The sequence below is a fragment of the Teleopsis dalmanni genome, chromosome 1, assembly GCF_002237135.1.
Source record: "Teleopsis dalmanni isolate 2A chromosome 1, ASM223713v2, whole genome shotgun sequence".
NCBI lineage: Eukaryota > Metazoa > Arthropoda > Insecta > Diptera > Diopsidae > Teleopsis > Teleopsis dalmanni.
The window spans coordinates 192,595,667-192,618,921 of NC_051846.1; the positions used below are offsets into that span (position 1 = coordinate 192,595,667).

The 23,255-nt window shown below is 29.6% G+C and overlaps 4 protein-coding genes across 6 annotated transcripts; all 4 read right to left on the reverse strand.

Annotated features, from left to right (window-relative positions):
* On the reverse strand, positions 1 to 12,515 carry LOC119670977. 3 transcript variants are annotated; one of them, XM_038081449.1, is made up of 12 exons: positions 12,425 to 12,515; positions 11,999 to 12,167; positions 4,815 to 4,973; positions 4,278 to 4,756; positions 4,063 to 4,215; positions 3,330 to 3,407; positions 2,075 to 3,259; positions 1,907 to 2,006; positions 1,556 to 1,839; positions 1,365 to 1,483; positions 471 to 602; positions 1 to 403 (listed from the first exon to the last, which is right to left on the reverse strand). In XM_038081449.1, exons 2-12 carry the CDS (start codon positions 12,129 to 12,131, stop codon positions 34 to 36), a joined length of 3,192 nt encoding a protein of 1,063 aa, XP_037937377.1. In that variant the 5' UTR covers positions 12,132 to 12,167; positions 12,425 to 12,515; the 3' UTR covers positions 1 to 33. The 3 variants fall into 3 exon arrangements, with proteins under 3 accessions (XP_037937377.1, XP_037937378.1, XP_037937376.1); XM_038081450.1 differs by having other exon boundaries at positions 1 to 364; positions 12,381 to 12,515; XM_038081448.1 differs by having other exon boundaries at positions 12,381 to 12,515.
* A 1,198-nt stretch (positions 12,516 to 13,713) lies between these two features.
* On the reverse strand, positions 13,714 to 14,812 carry LOC119672939. The gene is made up of 4 exons (XM_038084116.1): positions 14,393 to 14,812; positions 14,121 to 14,287; positions 13,903 to 14,053; positions 13,714 to 13,842 (listed from the first exon to the last, which is right to left on the reverse strand). Exons 1-4 carry the CDS (start codon positions 14,505 to 14,507, stop codon positions 13,733 to 13,735), a joined length of 543 nt encoding a protein of 180 aa, XP_037940044.1. The 5' UTR covers positions 14,508 to 14,812; the 3' UTR covers positions 13,714 to 13,732.
* Positions 14,813 to 15,662: 850 nt separating this feature from the next.
* Positions 15,663 to 22,511, reverse strand: LOC119670979 (sodium channel protein Nach). The gene is made up of 12 exons (XM_038081452.1): positions 22,302 to 22,511; positions 21,736 to 21,833; positions 19,605 to 19,716; positions 19,394 to 19,547; positions 19,125 to 19,270; positions 18,278 to 18,359; positions 18,074 to 18,213; positions 17,707 to 17,849; positions 17,466 to 17,604; positions 17,023 to 17,233; positions 16,705 to 16,953; positions 15,663 to 15,815 (listed from the first exon to the last, which is right to left on the reverse strand). Exons 1-12 carry the CDS (start codon positions 22,451 to 22,453, stop codon positions 15,717 to 15,719), a joined length of 1,725 nt encoding a protein of 574 aa, XP_037937380.1. The 5' UTR covers positions 22,454 to 22,511; the 3' UTR covers positions 15,663 to 15,716.
* LOC119670978 (14-3-3 protein zeta-like) lies at positions 19,974 to 20,939 on the reverse strand. The gene has a single exon (XM_038081451.1). The coding sequence runs from the start codon at positions 20,788 to 20,790 to the stop codon at positions 20,032 to 20,034; it is 759 nt and encodes a 252-aa protein (XP_037937379.1). The 5' UTR covers positions 20,791 to 20,939; the 3' UTR covers positions 19,974 to 20,031.
* Positions 22,512 to 23,255: the final 744 nt, after the last annotated feature.

Sequence of the window (23,255 nt, forward strand, 5' to 3'; positions counted from 1 at the left end):
ATATAAAATTATAAAAATATTATGCATAAATTCTTATTCTGGTGTAGACATATTTAACAGTGACAATGATTTAGTATCATCAACTGAAAATGTATCTGGCGACAATGACGATATAGATGACGCAGATGACATAGGAGTGGAGTCCACATTTTCACGAAATGTGGAGAATAAGCCACGCAATTTATTAATTGGAGTACGCAGCGGTAGATTTTGTTTTTGTGGAGCTTTATTACTCAATGACGGCGACATAAAAAGGCGCTTCTGCGTTGGCAGTTGGGGCGATTGTGACGTTTGGCTTGTGTAGTGTAGCTGAGGCGACGAAAGTTTCTTTATTTGTACATTTTGTTTAGTAACATTTTGCGCACTAAAAGAAAGAGATTTTTTAATTACTGGCGAAGGGAAGCTAAAACAAAAAAAATAAAACAGAAAATAATTAAGTTAATGCGAGATTTAATGTTATAATAACTTACTAATCCATTTCTTCATTTGAGTGGCGCATTAGTGTATTTTTCCAAGTATCAATATTCGGATATAGTGTCTTGTCAATATCAATATGAAATATAGCATTTAACACATCTAAATCACGTTTTGAAGGTTCGTCACTAAAAATTATATTTAATTAGCAAAACATATAGTTATTTATTATAGTACTATTGCAGCTCCTACATATCATAACATCAGATTATTAAAAGCTCTTAAATTATCGCTTTACCACCTTTAGGTTAGGTTGAAATGGAGAAATTGCACTCGTAAGTTTTGTACTTGAGTACAAAAAATGACCCGCTGTGATACCACTAATAATGTTCATACGACAGATCAAGAGATTTACCTGAACTGGTAGGTAGTCAGCGCAAGAACAACGTTAGTGAAAACAAACATAATCCCCAATTTTTTTAAATAATTTTAATTATTACAACTTATAAATTATAAACAAGTTCATATCCCTTCTAATTTTAGTCCTCTTGGTCTAGGCTTCGACCCTGGTTTCTTTATCTCAACGTAGGTTGGTTTCAATAAAGACTTACCCACACCTTCATCCCTCTCGTATCGAGTCCTATTATTCTATAACTTCAAGCTTTGAAGTGGTTCTGTTTTTTCATCTCACCCCATTGTAGCTTAAATTAAGACCTACGTATCCTACCCTAATCCCACTTCATAATATTTTATTGTAACTCAATCACATTCTAATTAATGTATTTTTATTTAAAATCATTTTAATATGTTTTTTACTATAATATATAATAATATTAATCTGATTCTAAATATGATTCTATAATATGTAATAAAATCTGATTCTAAAAATTGCAGTTTTCAAATTTGTGCTGTTTTGTTTCGTTTCTTTTTTTAAAGCATGTAATATTTACCCATATATATAAATTTTAGGCTGTCCATCATCTGATTCATCCATAATACTACAACGAGATAGCGAATCTGGTGGAGTGAACCATTCGTCCGCATCCTCACTATCAGCAGAATAATCGGACTAAATAGAAATTTTATTTGTTAATTATAACAATTATATATAACTTATAAATTTATTCATAATTATATTTACCCAAAATACATCTTCGTATTCTAAATCATCAGAAGAATCATTTTCCGTAGAACTGTTTTGCAATAATTGTTCACCACTTGCTTGTTGCGGAAACTCGGCAGTTTTTGGCAAACTCTTGTCTGAAAGTTTGGATTGATTACTTCTGTAACGCGCTTCCATACGATTACGACGTGAAGTTTTGCGACTTAAATTCGATTCCCACTGGCACTTACAATCTGCTTCATCATGCCAGACTTTTGCGCATATAGCCTCCGTTTTCAAATTTTCCGGTTGTATTTGTTGCACTAAAAATTAAAAATATATTTATTTAAAAAAAAATCACACTTTAGTATTAATTAAAATATAACTTACCAGAATTATCTAGCAAATATTTAATTCTGAGGCATATACATTCTATATGTTCACGACGTTCACCAGGTGTAAGCAAAAGATTTTGCATTATGCCTTTTATCTACAAATATATTATACGTTAATGGTAGGTATGTAATGAGAAAATATATTCATTATAGAAATATTTACTTTTTTTGTCATTGTCATAGAGATTTCTTGCGAGTTATCCAAGTAAATTGATATTAAATTTGCAATACGTGAGTGAACTTTAGAGAACTCTACATCAAGGAAGCGCGTATCCTCCTTAAAGCTACATATCAATGATTTCAGTCTTTTAAGTTCAGAGAGTAGAGTATCATTTATGGATACAACATTATCGACATTGTGTATAATAGTTTTGGTCATACGTTTGGCGAATACTTGTAACGATTTTTCTACACATGTGTAAGGTGTAGTAGCGGTTGATGCCATATTGGCCGCTGCACTATTGTTTTCAGAATTTCTTTCACTACTAAAGCCATTCTGTGTAGCATAATTATTACCATTTTTCGAAATGCCCAATTTTTCTAAAGCATTGCAAACATCATCTAATACTAAAGGACATGAACCCACTGCTTTAGCTGTTTTATTGTTAAGTTCCTTTTGTTTTAAGCGTTGCGCTAAGTAATTTTCAAATCTTTGCAAACCTTCATCCGAAGTAATATTTATAAAGGAATCCAGAAAATCCCAGTATTCACGCCAGTCCACATTATTTTCTTTAGCCAATTCGCGTCCTAACATTTCTAAACCCTTTTCAGTATCAGTTAATTTAATATGACGTTCCGTATAACCAGGTGTGTCATATATACCACGCTCGGGAAGAAATGAATTATTCATACTTATATCTAGAGCTACAGGTGAAGGGGCGTATTGCTCACGATAAGTGAAAAATGCTTCTTGTTTTGTTACCAGCAATGGTGTTTTAGGACATAATGCAGCACGCAACATAGAACCATGAGATTTGTTCACAACTGGAAAATGCACTTGTTGTTCCTGCTGCTGTTGTTCATTATTATTTTTCTCTTTTTCTACTGACATTTCTTCGATACTTGTAGCTATTTCGAGATTTTCGGTATATTTATGATTGCCATTTTGTTTGTCAATCAAGTTTTCATCATCAGTAACCATTTTTGTTATGGGTGAATTTGGTGGTGTAGCAGCAAACAATGCTCTTCTCTTTAATGAAGCTGGAGTGCCGTCATTAGTCACAAAACCCTTAACTGGTGTATTCATATTACTGCGTATTTTAATTGGCGATATATAAGCATTATTGACAAGTGGTGATGTGATGTTACTTCCAACACGAGGTGGCGTTTTCCAGCGACGACAAAATTTCTAAAAATTGCAATAGAATGTTTTTTTTTTTTAATTATATTTAAATAATATAAAAAAAATTGTAATTTACCGTAGCTTGCTCCTTACTCATTGGTCCGGCCAATGCTTGAATTTTAACTTCTGGGCTCAGTGGATCAGAATTAAAGTTCTGCAAAATATTGTATATTATGTATATTAATTTATTTATATCAATACTTAAAATACTTGTAACTTAATATTAATAAAGTGACTTTTTATGAATAAATTAATCGGTGCCTAATCTATGCTCCTGTGCAGTATTTTCCACTGTTAGTTTAATCACTATCAGTTCAATTCTAACAGAATAATTATGTGCTGATCAGAGCACTTAAAATAGTCTCTCAAAGAATATACTTATTCTGGTGGTTTGAAAAGCTTAGACATCGATATATAAGTGCACATCTGAGTAGATATCATTGTTTGTGTCGAGTGTATCAAGGTATATATCAAATAAAGAATTGTATTTGGCACAAAAACATCGGATTGCGAAACTTAAATGGAATACAATCAGAGATTAATTGCTCTTAACGAAGTTCTTAAGAAGAAATGATTGAGTAACAAAAAAACATATAGCAATTAAGAACGCATTCACATATAGGATATGTCCTATAATTGACTATCAAAATTTCAATTGGAACAAAATAACACAAATCAAACGTTTGAAATAATATATAACTATATATACTTATAGATTTTCCATTATTTAAATACTAGTTCTATCTCTGAATATATATATTATTGCTAATATACGGTTTATATATTAAATATTTAAAAAAATAACTTACTGGTGGATTATTAGCTGAAAACGGTTCGCCAATTTGTGGTGGCACAACATTATCTGTTGACCTTAATACAGGGACATAAAACCGTTCCTCCAACAAACATTCAATTTTTTTGTGAAGTTCACTGGTCGAATTTGAAACACGTGAACAAATTATCTAAAATATACAAAATATTTAATTAAATTTATAAATACAATAGTACATTATTGTTAAATTACGTCTCTTGGTAGTTGACCATCCTTATTTAATGTCATTTTACAAGCAGGATATGAAATCAATACTTCAATTACTTCTAAGCAACCTATTTTAGCTGCTAAATGCAAAGGGGTTTCACTACGTCCCTTCTCGGGCATATTTAAATAGTAATCCAATAGGTTTGCACATAACTCCTTACACATTTTAATATCATTCTTTTTGCCAGTCAACAGATCCACAAACTTTGGATCAGACACTGTTTTCAGTATAAGATCACCTATTTGTGGTTTCTTGGATATGGCAACGATATGCATAGCATTGTAGCGTGTGCCCTCCTTAAGAGTAGTTGGTGTATCACCGGAACTCACAAGATAACGTGGATTATCCCATATCATCGTTTTAACACCTTCATAATTACCCGATTCGATAGCTTTACGGAAATCTATTAATTCATGTTTTGTTGGACCGCGGAAAGCAGCTTTTTCCACAGCGGCAGTGGAAGCTAAAATTAAAAAAAAAAATAATTAAATTAAGATACACGTAATGAATTGTTTACTTACTTTTAACATCAAAGTATTTTGTTTGCACCACTTCGCAACCAGTTTGTACATATTTGTAAGCATCGTCTCTGGTGTTAAATTCACGTAGACGACCATCTTTGTACAATTTAAGCATTTCTAGTGCTTCGATTTTAGCATGGAAGACATATGGAGATTCAGCTAAAAATCATGAATAAGATATATATAAAGAATTATTTTTTAAAGTAGAATAAATATGGTCAGAGTATATAATTATATTATTATTGTTGTTGTAACACGAAGAAATTTGTGTAGCACGCATATGAATGGATTATATGTTGAATATATGACATTGGATTGGATGTATGAGCAAGTACGTTGGAGCCCCACACCTGATCTTTGTGTACGTGATGCTAAAGTGGAAGATTTTAGTGTGTCTATAGAATGGGTCACGTGCTACTGGAATAACCACTTATTCGACATTATATTTCGAGCATAATTATCATATATTATATTGGTGTTACTCGAATTGAGTTTCCACCTTTTCTTCAAAAACTCAACAAGCAAAAAAATAGAAGCAATACAATAACACAAAATGAGACCGAGAATTACATGAGTAGTCGAGTTATCAGAAATAATCCGAATCATTATAAGGAAGTCACGTTAAAAAACTTCTGTTGACCACTGAATTGTAGTGACAACGTGGTGTTTTTGTACAAATAGTTTTACCGGTTAAAAAACTGCGCCAAGCAGTTAGTTTAGTAGATCATCTGTAATATACAGAATAAGGTACTACTTGAAAGGTGAATTAAAAAATCCAAATAGAAGCAGAATAGTTATGGCTGCCCTAAGTAGTCAAATGGCAAATACAATGACTGGATGCAAAAAATTATATTATAAGAATCAGTGTAGAAAGAGGGAGGGGGAGGAGACGAGAGCCAACACTACTGGTGGCTAGAAACAGATTCATCATTGTTTGGAGCTTATGACTATATTTAAACTATTAATTGTTGTAATTATGTTTTTTTTAGAAATCTTTACAAATTTTATTATTTTATTATTTTATTTTAATAAATTATTTTTTTATTGTTGTGTAAGTATTTATTTTCTAGCCATATATCATGTTGGATTATGTGCAGTATAACCTATATGTATGTTAGAATTGTTTAGATGTTTTTTACATAGACTTTTCTTCAAAGATCATGTCAGAAGTTCGGTGTATATATATATATATATATAAATGTATATATTACATTACATAGCAACTTTAAATACCGCAACACTTTTCGTTTATTAATTAATTTTAAAAATTTTCAGAATATTATAAGGTGGTTGACCAAAAATATAATTATACATATAATGTGTCTCCCAAAACGTTGTGTCATTTATCATTTGATAATAAGATTACAAAATAAACAAATCTGTGTACATACAAATTAATATTAATTCCTCACGTCAAGAATATAAAATTTTCTTGGCAAAATTACAAAAATTTTTAAACTCTAGACGTAACACTTTCCGCATTATTTTGATTGTGAAAGCATAGATCCCGCGAGGCTTTGACAGAGAAATTAGAGCAAATTATGTTTTTCTATTAAAAAAAATGAATTCTAGGGTTCCATCGGCTTATTTTTAAAATATCTAACTGCTCATATCGGCTTGCTTATTATATGGTATATTAAAAAAATCAAAAAAAAAGTTATTGCTTTCAATGTTCAAGTGTTGCTCATATTTTTAGAACTGGCGACTTTGACTTTTGAATTTCAAACAAATAAATCATTTCTATTGGAGCTTTTCGAGGCAAAATACGCAAGTTCTGAAAATGTAAACAGAAATGAAACTGAAAAGCAAAACAAAAATCGTGGAAAACATATGTTTCTCCAATATATGGGTTGGGGGATCCATCGTGTGTTAGAGACAGGGGATAGTAGTTAGCACTATATAGTTTGCTGACATGCGTACTTCAGCTTAAAAGCAATTGAAAAGGTAAACAAAAAAATATTTGTGTAAAAATATTCGTTAAAACTGTGAAGATACAAATACTGTTGCTTTGAATTCAAAATATAAAAAAGATACTTTTAGATAAATAGTCGCGCTATATGTATATATACATATAATATATTATTGAAAAATTAATATATAATATAATATATTAATATATATGCTAACAATAATGCTAATAATATAGTAATATATTTAGGCTACTCATAACTTTTGAGATTTTCATTGGAAATATAATGATAATTATATTTGTTTATTTCGCGTAAACACATGTTCTACATATACAATCATCTCAATGAACATTTGTTCTTCATCTTATCGAAAATTTTTTACTAGATAACTAATTGTTGTTTTGATAAAGTGAATAATGCCAATAATGCTTACGTTGAAGAAATTATTACAAATAATTGTCGAAACAAACTACCGCAAAAGAGCCCAGTGCGTAACTCTCTGACAAGTTCTAGGCTATGATATTGTAAATTAATAATATTCATTGAAAGGGATCTATATCCAGTCGATATCTATGTCAATAAAACAGTGTGTTGTGAGTACAACATTTACACACAATAGTGAGAAAGCATTTCGTATATATAAAGTTGTGCTATTCAGTTCTGATTCTAGTGTGATAGAATAAAAGTAAAGTGTGTTCTTCTTTTTGTGATCAACAGTTATAACAATTGTCATTGATAGTGGCTATTATCCAGTCGAAATGTTTTTCCAATAAGGTAGTCCGTTGTGAATAAAACAAACACTTATATTGAGCAATATAAGGCGATTCCAGCAGCAGTCGGGCCTTCATTCGGCAGTTTAAGGTATTCTGTACACATCACTTGGATTGTTCTATTCTGATTTTAAGCGGCCAAAACGCATTTTTAACATTTTTGCATGTACTGGGCTGTGGATATAATACATTCATTGTGCGTACTTCTTCTTGCTCTGACCCATAACTGCAACAATAGCCACTAACAGGAAGTCCATTCAGTATATTTTGAAATAAGACAATAAATACCACGGTTGTATATCGAAGTTGTATTGATTTGTGGTAATTTTAGACGGCACTAAAGCATTATCATTTTCTAGTGAGTATTGAGCTGTGATATAGTTAATAACAAAGAACTCTATCCACTTAGCATATCTTTTAATAAGAAAGTGAATACAACGGTTTTATTGCAAAGTTGTGTTTTAGGGTGTTTCAAAGGATTATCATCTTCTAGTGCGTGCTGAGCTATAATATGACAATGACAAAGGGTTCTATCCACTCAGCAGATCTTGTTATAAGACAGTGAATAGAACGGTTGTATAGCGAAGTTGTGTTGACCTGTTTTAATTTTAGGCGACTAGGATTATTATCTTCCGGTGAGTACTGAGCTGTAGTATAGTTAAGGAATAATGTATTCTTCTTATAACTCTGCCAACAGTTTTGAAAATATTTAGTAGTCTTCAGAATACAGAAAATGCAATAGAGTATATTCAATCAAACGTCTCGAATAGTTGAATGCTGTAACACTTTGAACCACTATTATATTGTTAACAAAAACCCCAATCTTAGATATGTTAAGTCTCAAGATTTTCTATGTTCAGGAAACCATTTTTTCAGTACACTAACAGAGATAACGAAGTTAGATTAGATGTTGTTGTGGTAGCCCGCGGGAATCTGCTTGTAAAATCACTTCAGAGGTTAGTGAATGGCACCTGGTCGTAGATAACAAGTGGCTCTCTTTTGATCTGTTGGAACAAAGGTAGATTTATCGGCTCTACTGCTTAGTTTCTATGCAGGAAGTGAATTTCTTAACTCTATGTTATAATAAAAGCTACGGATATATAATTCGTGACTTTAAAAGCATCAAAATATGCAAGAGATACAAACTTACAATCTATAAATATTTTGTTTTTATATTTATTTCGAGTAGTTAAATGCGAAAACCTCCGACTAGTTTAACTAGTTCTACTTATTATCATCTTTTTTAGAGGAATCTTGATGAAACACAACGCCTTATTGTTATCTTTTATAGAATTTATAACACAAAGAGTAATTTTACTTACAATTTGAAGAAATTTCAACAGAACTTACGCTACGCTAAGAAGCGTAAATATTGACTTAAGACTTATTGGATAAATAATCATAATTAAATAAATTATTTCATTAGTTTAACTGTGACAAAAACACACAGCTAAGCAAATGTGAGAATAAAAAAATTCTTACTGAAGCAATACTTAGTATTAAAAAATATCTATTTACATATTAAGATACCTGGTACTCAAGTAATAAATTACTTCCAATAATGCAATATGAATCGACTTTTATAAAATATACACTTTTAAATATATAAGTGTATATATGATGGTGTGTATATAAATATTTATAAATAAAGAATATTGTGTTTATGTGGCACAATTAGCAGATGTCTAATAAACTGGTAGGTACCGCGAAAGTGCATAAATTTGTTAATTAATGTATAAAAAAAATTCTGAGCTTCACATTTAGCAGGACCCGAGTTCGATTCTTGGTACTTACAGTCTCAAAAATAATTATTTACAAGAATTATTTCCAAGACCACTGACGATTGGTATTTGGCAATACTCGAAACAGCTGTATGGTCAGCCAAAAATTCAATTAATTAAAATAATATAAAAATGAATTTTTGTTGTTGTAGTTCACTACTATTCGAAAAAACCTCTTTTAAAATTTTTTTTTGTAATAATTTTTTAAAAAATTGGAGTTTGCTTTGCACTTGCTTCTAATATTTTATAGATACAAGATTTTTTGCGAAATATCTTGCCATTTTGGCAAATAAAAAATGACGTTATTTAACAAATGTTTCACTTTTTTTTTATAAAATTCAGAGAAAAAAACATTCTTTTCGTTCGACATCTAATTGATAATAACTTTTTAATATATATTTTTTTTTATTTAATTTTGGACGACTTTGATAAACTGTTCGAAGCTTGTGTGGGCGTCTGTTTTGTTGCCTGTTATGAACGTCATTTATACGTCATTTAGTTGCTTTTTAAATGATTTCGGCAGTTGCCACAAAATATGATCCCCGGAAATATGAATATGCAAACATTAATGTTTTTATAAACGTATTCTTTTACAATTTACATATCATTAATTGTTCTGTAAAAAAAGAGCAATAAACTTTTTTAAAAAAATAACAGAAATTAATGCAAAAATAAATATTTTTTACACTTTGTGAAAGAGGGTGATAGGTAGGAGGCTGCGCTGATATCTTTAGTGTACCCTTTGTATACAGCTTTGTAAGCTTTTAGTTAAAATGTAAATTTAATTATAAGGTTGGGAAGTATAATATTTAGTATTTAATTAGAAGATAATTACAGTGTCGCCAGTAGAATGGAATCTTTATAATTTATTTCTCACAATATCTTTATACCGAGCTTAACTCATCGAAAAATATCGGTTTATTGATAACAAAAGTTTTAAGAGCGATCTCAGATCCCAGAGTTCAGACTGTTGTTGTTGTAGTCTGTCTCCTCCATTTTCCTTGACAACAGTAAAACTCGAAATAAAGTAATTAATAGCACTTAATCGTTGTAATCAAATGCTTTTAGGATGTAAACCAGGTTGTTTAGTACTAGTCATCACTCATTGAACTATTATCGCTCACCATGAAGGCAAGCTAAGCAAACTGAACTAGGATGACCAAGAATTGTTAAGACCTTTCAATAGTAATTCAAACAACAGTCTCACCGGTGTAGATTACAACAACAACATCTATTAATTGGGTTTTCTAAGGTGTTCTAAAGTTATTCATTATTTCCGATGATCAACCACACACCTTTCAACAACAACATCAAACCGTTATTCGTTGATTCTGATTAACCAAAAATGGTTCACACCATACTTCCAACAGTAATCTCACTAGGATAACTTACATCTAACAACCGGGTTTCTTTAAAGTTATTCGTTGATTCTGATGACCAAGAATGGTTCATACCACACTTCCAAGAGTAAGCTCACTGAAATAACTTACATCTAACAAACAGATTTTTTGAAGTTATTCTTTCCTTTTCTGAGGACTTATGACACTTCAATATTGTTCACATTTTTGTAATTGTTCAACGCAACTTTAGATTTAATATTTATTATGTCAATAAGAAATAATAATACAATATTGAAATATTAAAGTAAAAATTGTGACATCTGTTCAGTGTCTTTACAAATCAGGGAACTGAACAGATCTCCCACACCTATAAAAGTAAGTTACAAAACTGTGAATTAAGTTGATTTCCATAAAACTATTTTTCTCCTTTTATGAAAATTACTAAACTAAACTTCTCCTATATTTAAGACCGTATTCTGTGTATTTACACAACCATAACTCACCTACAGCTCAACCTATATATTCCTCTCATACTATCTACTTTATTCCTGGGAATGTATATTCTTACGGAAGAGGCAATAAAATTCTGTAAAGTAGGTTCTATACTAATTTTTTTTGACGCAACTGAGCTTAGAGATCTACTCTAAACCCCGGAGGGAACACAATAGAAGAAGGGAACAATCCCCTAAGAATAATAATAATCTTCTTTACAGATCCCCACGGACTACGACAACAATAACTTAAGCATGTCGAAGTGGTTAGCTTCCACCGCCTTGCTTCAGATTGACTTTAATAAAAATCCCGCCTATTCACAAGCTATTCCTGTTGTAAAACAATCTTCGCCCAAACCTAATCCTTACCTATTCACGTCCTAACCCATGTATATCTATTTGTAGTTCCTTTCATGTTAATTGCTCTAAAGAACTCCGCGAGTCCTAACAATAACTTAAGCATGACTCAATTCAGTATTGAGACAGTCAATGATTTTTCAATTGGTCCTTAATATATAAACCATACTCATGCAATTGGAAACCTGCACGTATGAAATATACTGAACCCCGACTTGACCGGAATGCATTTAGAAGATTGAAATATACTAGTATTAAGCATATAAATTATTCAAAATACATTTTTCTTTATATATATAAAAAGCCACAACACCATTTTTTATATTTTGCAAATATATTGACAGAAACTAATCATCTGTATGTGTCAACCTATATAGATACTTCCCACCAACAACGTACATGACACACAGTTCGATTAGCATTTTTTTGTCGCTGCATTTATGTCAGCTAATTTCTTCAATAAAATGGTATTTTACTTCAATTTATATTTTTAATATTTCAACACATGTCAAATGTTTATCATTATTAACATTACCTGCATTTTTTTCATTGGAATTATTATTTACGCCTCCTCCTCCATTGCTATTCAAATTTGTTGAGGTCGACGCACCACTGCCCGCCGTGGCAGCGCCACCCTTCGAAGGAATATAAATACCATAATAAGGCATTTTCCATACGCGCTGTTTCAAACTTCAATTCAATTCCTTTAAATAATAATCACCAAACAAAAATTTTTAATTTTAAAATAAAAAAGAAAAACGTAAATTCTAGATGAGGCAATAATTTCACAATTCTTTCAATTCCACTTCATTTTACACGCGTTCGAAAGTTCAATGTGAATTAAATACTTCACTTTCAAACAGGTTATTGTATTATTAAAATAATTATATTTATTTAGTATTTAATGATTATATTACTTTGCGCCGTTTTTTCTTTTTCAATAATTTGTTAAAATCCTCACTTTTTGTACTTTCTGCGTTCTTACTCTTCGCCGATTCTATTGCATTTGTTTTGCGTGTTCGCTGTTGTTCTACAGTTATTCATGTAAAATATGTTTATGTGTTTGTTTACATCCATACAAACTAGCATATATCGCTAAATAATTTTGACAACTTTTGAAGTGTCAACATCTGTTTAAATACGACGTTGCAACGTTTCTTTGAAGCAATGTATCAGGAATATATTTCACATAAAAATACAGTTCAAAACGTCTATATATTTGTATATGATAATATATGGAATGATATATACGGTTCTTTATAGAAAAATACTATTATTTATAACATAAAAAAAGCAATTCAAAACGTATTTATATAAATGTATAAACTATTAATATGGGATGATATACATAGGCGTACGTAAAAAACAATATGGTCTCATGTATCAAACTGGTTAGCATGCAGTTTTATTTTTTAATTCCTTATTGATAAACCTCGTTTAATTCAAAAGTCACCAACATTTATCATTAAAAACTGATTCTTCCGCTTCCGTACCTATTCTATCATCCAAAAATGGCCGCACAGATACAATGCATAGCCCAAAAATTCGAAGTGTGACTTTCCACACCCTTCAAGGTGTGCCACGATGAGCTAAATGTGAGAAATTAGTTTTAAGAAAGGTTGCTGTATTCATCTTGTATGTACCGTATAAAGCCGAAGAACCTTAGGGCTGAAGAGCTATCTGTGGGTTTCAATCTACATCCTATATTTACATCTCTCTAAAGAATCAAATTATTTAGAAAAAAAACGTATTTTTTAATAGAAGGACGTTACGGGACGAAATTCTTGTTATATATTCGATTTGACTGGTTTATAGTAGTGGTTGGATTAGTTAAATTGTATTGTTTTGCATTTGTTCACATCAATCATAAACTGTTTTGGTTGTATTAGTTAATGACACTCATTTTTTGTTAAGCAAATTATTAAATAAAAATAATAATTTATTATTTATTAAAAATAAATATAAAAACTATAATTTTTTATATTTAAAAACAATTTTTATTTTATTTAAATGAAATACAGAGAAAAAAATATTTAAATAAAAATATATATAAAATGAAAAAAATAATTTTATTTAAATTATTAAAAATTGTGTATACAAATTTATATTAAAACTGATTATAACTTATATCTAAAAGTCTAATTGAGATTAAAGCTTCAAATAATAAATAATTAAACGCATTGAAAAAAAATGCTTTATATTAAATTATAAGCTAAATTTTAAATAAATTAATATAACAACCCAAAAAAATATTGGTTTTTGTGACAATTTAAGTGTGTTGTTTTGTTTTGCTTTCAGATATATATCGATAATGACGCTTTTTTACAACTTGGAAAGCTTTGCGTATAGTTTCGTCCTTGTCACCATTTGGTATAGATGCTTGAAATATTTAAAATTAAATTAAGATATTAACATAATATATTAAAGATATTTAACCACCTTTTATTGCACTATATAAGTTTACAAAATCTTTAAATCTTTTTTTGCCATGTGTACCGTCTATGTTGTACATAAGAGCAATGTTTCGGTGGATCAGTTCTTCCATGTTCTTTAAGATATTTCCATCCAGTTTTAATTTAATAGCTTCAACCTTGTTGAAACATATAAATATATATTTATTTACACAGTTTTAAATAAATACATGAAATTAATCTTACATAGAAGTCTTTTTCAATACCGATCATTTGCTCTACTTCTAAAAGATCGGCTTCGGTTTTTAATGGAAATTTTATAGCCAATCTGATAGGACTTTTCTCACCGGAGACTAGCACATTTATCAAAGCTGTTTGTACGGTCATCATTCGTAACATTGTTTCCATTTTATCTGTAATAAATTGAATATTTAAAAAAATATATTAACAAAATTTATATGAAATAAAATTTTAATACAAATCTCTTTAGAAATTTACGTATGACAACTACAACTCACCCGACAGTGCTTTTAGTTTTGTGTCCTGTGCAGCTATTAATTCTTTGCAGCAACATGTTGGTGGTGAGGTGATGTTTCCAACTGTGTTATTGCCTAATGGGTCGTTCTGATCCATACTATTAAACACAGTTCCCACGAAATCACTCCCATTACTTTCTTCAAATGTGTCTAATGCACTTTCATTTTATTTATTAATGTTTCTCTTTCAAGTTTAATTGCACGTTTCGAACCTCTAGAATTTGAGGCTCTTTTCGCCATTACTTCTAATTAATTTTAGATAATATTAACTTCAAACAAAAGTAAACAAAATCACAGAACTTCGCTTGTAGGTTTTCTCAACAGATGTTATATTTAAATTTGACATATCACTTAAGGGTTGCCAGGGTTGCTATTTAATAAAACTTATGAAGAACTCATTAAAATTTTGAGGTTCACATTTAAACTCATATATAAACTTAAAGAAAAAAAAAGATTTGTAGAATAAAAAAAAAATGACAATTTATGTGTAGTATTTAGGTGTGAAATAATTGAATTAAAAATTATTAATTAATAATTATTGAAAATTTACTGTATAACGGCCCTGCTCACAAATTCAATTCGTGGTTTGAGCTCTTGAAGAATTCTTGCAGATTTTAATATTTGATCTGTTTGTTTAAAGATTTACTTAATATAATTACTCTTCAATAGTTAATTTGGTTGCAAGAATTTATTTAAATTTATTTGAATTTAATGTGAGCAACAATTGTGTTCTGTAGGAGAAATTTAAGTTCAAAACATTTTGGCGACAACAAATCATGCAACAGTATTAAGAGAAACCTTCTATAATTCAACAATAAATAAATATTTTAATAGTTCAAAATTGTATTATCTCGGTATAAACTAGTAAATGACTTTTTATCTATATATATCATGATCTATACTATATCATCTGATTTTAACAATAAATATAACGAGTTCTCAAGTGATTTTATTTATTTGATTTTATTTATTAAAAAAAAATTTTTCAATACCTAACACATTTCTATAATAACTATTTAATATTAAAACTCAATTCTAATTTTTTATTAATATTGATATATTTAAAAAAAATTAAATTATGTGCGTAATACAATATTTAAGGTTCATTACATTAGCGGGTACAGGTATGTCGTCAATTATTTAATTTATCGTATTTATAACATTTTATTTTAAGTAAACATTTTATGTATGTTTTTTTTTTGTAAGATTTTAGGATATTTTTTATATCTATTGCATGTTATTGTAACAAAATATTAAATTTAATTATAAAAAGTTTTAAAATTTGCAAAATAAATTGTATTATTGTTTATGGTAAATATTGTCCGTATTGCCAAGATTTTTCGTCTGCATACTGAGGAATGATTTTTGGAGCTTTAAATAAGGATTTAGCATAGCTAATGTAACCCTTTAAATGAAAATAAAAAATATATAATTATAAAATTATACATAAAAAATATTTTGTAAATATCGTCAGGTTTTATTTTTCTTTTATTAGTTTTTTTTTTATTGAAAGCTAAACAAAAATATATTTAAAATCAATATTTAAATAAAATAGAATACGTTATAGTTTATTAAACTTCTCGTAACCAGAAAATCAAGTTTCTAATTAAAATAAGTTATAAAATGTTCTAGATACCGCCAATGACAATGATTGGGATTTAAACTATAGCTTTGTACTGGATTCAAACGACGGTTTTGTTTCTAGTTGTTGTTGTTGTTTTCTATGCAGAATTAATATTTTAAATTCCAAACTAAACTTTCGTGTGAATCTAGTCTTAAGCGCAGTGCAGACTATATGATTGTCTTTACTTTTGAATGACTCGCAACCAACATGTTGGTATGTGGTAAGCACATAATTCATCTTCCCGCCAACATGTTGTAAATGATAATCTGACACCCATAAACTTGCATTCGTCATTCAAGAGCACTTACAAGAACACTTACACTTACTAACCCACTTACAGCGTGCGCAAACACCTTTATTCTTCAAAAATTTCCCTTGAATGACAACTCTTGAATGTGAGCATGTTCAAGTTCGGTTGCAACTTGAATGATATTCAAAAATTATAGTCTGGACCGCGCTTGGTTAACGATGTTTGTATATCATATGATGTGCAAGTATTGTCATTTGAGATATTAGTATAGAAAAAATTAAGTTAAAATTAAACAGCAGATCAGCTGATTAAAGATGCTAGAACATCTTTAAGCAGCTGATCATATTGTTCTTATTTGAATTCAAATAATCTATACTGCTTACCATTATAATTCTCTAACATTTTAAAGTATTAATTTACCTTTTCCTTTTTCTTATGCTCTCTTTGTGATGATACATTTAATTTTAATTTATTATGTTTATCTAAATGTATTGCTTTATCATTTGATTTATTTGTATTATTTAGATTATTTCGCATGATGCTGTCATCATCAGATTTAATATCATTCAACTGCACACGCATGTTGCTGCGACGTCGTATTTTAAAGGTAAGATCTATTGGAGGTGGTGGTTGTAGCTTTATTTTTTCTTCAATTTCTTCAAGTTCTTCCTATTATATATGTAAATATATATATACATTGTTAAAGTGATTTTATTTTATATATATAGATAAACTTACTCTATTTTTATACACCATACAGCAAGCACGTAAAGTGAAATAGTATATAATTTCCACACCGGATAGTAGAGAGAAACCGAGAAATAAGCTTGCAATACCACCAAATGATACTAATAAATCTACCCAACCAAATAGTACTTCACGCTTATAACGTATAATAGGCCAGGTCAAAAATTCAACTAGAACCCCATGTTGTTTTGTTTCTTCACGTCTGTAATAGAAAATTTAAACAAGCTTCCGTTTACATATGGGTGTTTTGAATTATTTCAAGTGGTGGAATTAAGGCTGTATTGCTTTGTGTGGTTAATATCTTCAATGTTCACTTTTTTTCTCACCACAAAATTTTTATTTTAGTTTTTCAAATGGTAAGAATCTTAAAGCTGTGGTGTGGTTATTATTCTTTCCAAAAATTAATGTTTTCTGTTGTTTTATAAACTACTTACGTTTTACTTAATTTTTCGATATTAAAAACTGTTTTCGAACAGCTCAGCTCACATTGTACGCAATCCTTAATGGTTGTTATATTGTTTTTGAACTTGTCTAGGCATTCAAAGTCAGCTATGGTGCACATGGGCACATTTGCTATAAATTTAAGAGAGTGAAAGGTTAAAATTATTTATGGAAAGGCTATTTTAAACATTTAGTTTTGATTTAATATTAAATTATTAGTAATAAATATCTTACGTAGAGGTTTATAGAAATGTGGATTACATTTGCATAACTTCAGAGCTTTCTTAATGCGGCATTCTTTCATGCAAGACGAAAAAGTATATTCATCCGGAAAATATTGTAGTTTTACTTCATCGAAAAAAATGCATTTTCTTTGACTAAATCAAGATAACAAACAGAGTTAAGAGAGTAAAGGAGTGACATTAATAAAAATATAGATAGATATGGGTATGGCTTGATGGTTATAGTAACATACATATATACAAAGCAGATGATATAAAAATATGTTTTAATTCAGAGATATAAAGAGTAAGAGAGAGAGGTAGTGATAAAAGAGAACAATAAATAATTTTTGAGTTTCTTATGTATATAATGTGGGTACCCAATTGTTAACTGTCTGGCATCATCTGTGGTGTATGTATTTTTTTTCGATATTCGCACCTCGGCAGTTTCACCATCGCTCCATTCGATTTGTGCATTGTAGTCCTTACCGAAATATTCCTGATTAGAAAATATAAAAATCTATGGACAATAAAGAGTATATATAAATATTTTATTTAAGTTTTGTTATTAAAGAAGTCATAACCTCTGCTGTTCCATTGGGTACAAAAAACAAAGCCCACTTCTTATCTGTTTCATAAAGATCATGAGCCGGACCAGATTTTTGACTGTTATTTGATAATAAGAGAAAAAGTAATTAGATGATCGATTTTAAATGTAGTCGTATAAGCTTAGTTGGTTAGCTAAAAAATTTTGCTACTGACGTAAACATCGGAAAGATATAAATAATAGTATTGAATACATCAGATCATAGTGCTTGAAGTTCTATAAGCAATAGATGCAGCATTTGTTAACCTTCCGCTTATGTTAAAGGATTGAAGAAGATTCAAAAATTGAGTCCAGAGCTGAATTCTGAAAACGAATTAATATCCTAAATTTTAATTTAATGTGAGGCCGATCACATTACTTGATAAATTGAACGTCCCTATTACCGAAAGATATATTATTTGGTAGAAAAATAAAGTTTTCTATTATCGAGACAATATATTGACTCTTACTTTAATAATCAAAAAGATAAAATTTTTTTAAAAATTATTGCTTTAAGAGGTTTTCTGAAAAAATGATCGAAAACTTTTTAACAAACATTATTTTTGAACCATCGTAAGTTCCATACCCATTTAAGCATATATCGAACCAAACTTGATGTTATTTGTGGAAATTGGTATTGGATTTAGGTTTTTGAATGAACCATTTTCAAGACTGAAGTTTGGATTGGGTTTTTGAATTCGGATTTTCTTTTGGAAATAATTATCTTTCACACCTTGTACAATCGGTTAATACTGAAAGTCTACTTTGAAAGTCTACTATGTTACGTAGAAATCGTATTGTGTATTAATAAATATTTCAATGTAGTATTAGTTTTTTTTTCATACTCATCATTCGGTAAAGATTTGAAACGACTGTTAAAAGCAAAACAAAATCCATGTTCCGTATAGATTGGATCAAAGTAAGCGCAACAGTTGATAACTTCATCGCGGTATTTACAGAATGAAATAACATCTTCGCAGCTAACGTTAACCTGTTAAGTAGAATGTTATATAGATAATATTTTTGTTGTTGTGTTTTTGGTAAGAATTATAAAAAAAACTTAATAAATATTTTAGTGAGTTTTTGGATATAATGAAAGATTTTATACTTGTACCTTAAAAGCCCAGTGGCGCAACGACTGTGTATTTAAACGTTCCAATGGTATATCTTTCACTAACTCAATCCCTTCCTTAAGATTTTTGAATGATAAAGACGGTAGTTTTTCGAGAAAAGGTTGTATAAGCAAAGCTGTGTTCTCATCATTGTTACTATAAATAAATCTATGTTAATAATTATAAGAAAATTTAGTTTGAATATATGCTTGCCTTAACTCTTTGTAAGCTACATCATACGATTGTTCTTGACTGAACATTATTTCTGGACAGATCACTGTTGTGGGGAACACAACATTCTGATTATGAAAATCAGTATCTAAACCTGTAAAACATATTGCCGATTTTTGTAAAAATCTTTGAGCTTTATAATTTATATAAAAACGAATAGGAATCTATGGTTCGAAAAGTTTAGAGCGATCAAGTATTTTATTTTAGATATCAAGAATGCGAGGCAAAGTTATTGAATATAATCTATAATTATGATATTTCCTTAATGCTTTATCAATAAATAGTACTTCTTGTTCTCTAAAAATTAAAAGCTTATTTATTTTTTTTTATAAAATTATTTTTATTTTTTTTTTGTTTATCTCTATTTCGTAAATACTTTATCAAATTATTATTTAGTAGCGCTTAGTACTCAAAAAAGTCCGTGAAAAGGATTTATATAACTTGGTCTGTTAGTTAAATAGTTTTGATCCCATTGTCTCATATTGTCATTGAGTCGTTCAAGTATGTAAGCCGATTCAATGTTAGGCTGGGTGTTCTTCACAAGGTCAATAGACTCACGAGCCGTCATAGCTATTTGCATAGCCTTTTTTTTGTTTTTCACCGTCTCGTGTAAGAAAAGTGAATAGTTGAGGACCAAAGCTAAAAATACTGGACTATTAACTTCTAACTTGCTGGTTGCTAATCTATAGCCTTCTTCATAAGCGTTTTCACTTTGCATAATCATGTTACTTTTTCTCTCACCAGTTTCTATTTCTGATTGAAAGCGTCTATGATCGCCCTTTAGTTTCCAACACGAAACCATTATGCTATCATCTGTGACAGCCATCATTATCTTATCTTCTAACATATCTAGAATATCGGTGCAATATGTGCGTATCTCTGTTTCAATATCTTTAAGCAAATTCTCTGCTTTGTAAACATTTAGAATGTTATTAACGGCCTTTTCTTTGTCCAAGGCACTTTTGACAACATGCCAGGAACTAATCCGTGAATGGACACAATGCTTGTATGCAACGGACAACCAGTTTAATTCTTCTTCGTTAAGTTGCGGGTAGGACTGGATCAAATCATGAACTGCTTTCGCCATCTCTTCGTAGTTTTTTATAAGATTTGCTACTACGATCTTAGATATTAATTCATTCTTCTTCTCCGAATTGTTTGAATCCATTTTTTGTTCTGTGTTGAGTTGGAAATACAGGTGTAGTTATAAAAATGGATGGTGAGTATTGCTACAGGATGTTCATAATAATTTGATAAAATATTTACTGTTTAGAGAATTAAAATTTTAGTTTTTTTTTAACGGAGACTATATCAAAACATTTTGAACCAAAAAAAAAAAATAACACTAAAAAAATTTGATTTTAATGTATTATAATATTAATTTAAATATGCATGCTTTGTTTAAAAAAAAATAAATTTAATCTATAATTAATTTTTGGATAATATATTTTCTCTTAAATTAATTTTTCTATGAAAGTAATTACTTTTTATTACTTTTTATCTATGATATTATCATAGATGATTTGGTCACGTTCAGATAAAAGGAAACCCAAAATTCTCATTGAGATACCCTGTAGAGATATCGGTCTTTTGGTAGGTTTATTTACAGGTCACTGTAAACTAGGGAACCATGCTAGAAGATTTGGTCTCCCTTTTAATCAAATCTGTTGCAGCTGCGGGGAAGACGATGAGAGTGCCTCTCATCTACTATGTCTTTGCCCAGCCCATACACGGCGGCGACTTTATACTCTAGGAGTCCCGTTTCTTGATGACCTTGACCAATTACAGGACCTGACACTAAATAGCATATTATGCTTCGCCAAAGGTTCTAGGTGGTTTTAAACCACGAGTTTTTCCTATATGTACGGTATCACAATGGGTCAATAGGCCTAAGTGGATCCAGTAGGGATCGCCGGTATAACCTAACCTAACCTAACCTGATTAGAAAATCAATTTAAAAATTATATAAATATTGATAGATTAATTAATTATTATTAAGAACTGTTCCGTTAAAATGGATCAACGTGCCCAAAACTCTGAGTGTATAATTTGTGTTAAAGTTTTGTGTTAATTAATTTGGGTTAAATTTTTGTGTTAAAATATGTTTCATTACCTGTTATTGTTGGATTAGTTTGAAACTTTTCCCATAGACTCATGATGATAACTAAGGCAGTAATCGTGCCGATCGATGTAAAACAAAACCACATAAACCTAGAATGATAGAAATATTTATTATATATTTCATGTAAGTCATTTAAATGGACATATTGTTTGTGTATATAGAATATAATGAATTTAAAAATAAAAAAAATTCTGGACTCCCAGCGCTTTAGTAAGACTTCGAAGATTTGCTTAATTAGCCTAACAGTTAAGTTGCCATATTAAAGAGCTAATCAAAAGACATCAATCGAATGTTTACCGCATATGGAAAATAATATATAACTAATCCAATAATGATACTGGAATAAAATGAGCTTATAGACTCATGATATAGTACTCTGTAAACAGTTTTTATTGAGGATTATTTAAGAGGAATAATTTTGATCTGATACTCAATTGAAATAATATTCCAATTTCTTTATTTATTACTTGTATAAAACGGATTACTATATACTATAGCTAGTATATAAAATTTGTGTATTAGGGGAAACAAATCTTAATAAATAATGCATGACTCACTTCTCTCCAATTGGTCGCCCCGTTTCCGCAATATACCGCACACCATGCAAGGTAGAATTTTGAAAGAACTCCTTTGTTTGAAATATCAGGCTACGTCGGAAAATCGTTAGGGTTTCGATGAACTCCTCAAATTTTATATTCTTTTTCGACATTTTCTCTTCAGAAATTTAATTCTTTGCATTATTTTATTGATAAAAAATTATTCCAATAAATATTTTTTTCGAAAGTCGAATTGTTCACGTACACCTCCGAAATATGTCAGCTGTTCTCCGTATGCAAAACGCAACTAAATTTCGGTAACAAAATCAGAAATCGAATTTAATTGCCTTTGAATAATAAATAAAAAACTATTGTTTAATAATATAACTAATTTCTGTTTAAGTTGATTTTGTTGTAGGAAAATATTTTACGTGTGGAATTTTTTGATTAACTTGGGAAACATTTAAAAAGGCTAAAAGCAAATTAATGTAAAAGCAACATAACACAGGCGGTTAATTGCCAGGACGAAGGAAGTTGTGTTTATCTTGATCGCTTGTAGTTTGGCCTTAAATGAATTTATTTATTTAGTTATTTTTCTACATAAGAAGAGGAATGATTAGAGGGGATATATTTTTAAATGAAATAATTGAATATGGATATAGCATTACATTTTTTGCTTTAGCGAATAAGAAATTGTGAGGAGTTATTACAACATGAAAGAGTTTATATGAAGAACTAGTTCTTTGATTTTTGTTACTATATCTTTTAACTTAATTCAAATTAAATGTAAGCTATATATATATATATATATATATATATATTTAAAGCTTCCCATTGTGTCTAAGTAGCGTAGAGACGGCATTTTGTTAAAAAACATGATTATAAAAATTTAAATTTACTTGATTAAGGGAGGTGACCTATGCTTAGAATGTCCGCCAGGTATCTTGGATCATGAACTTTAATAATGAAATGTTG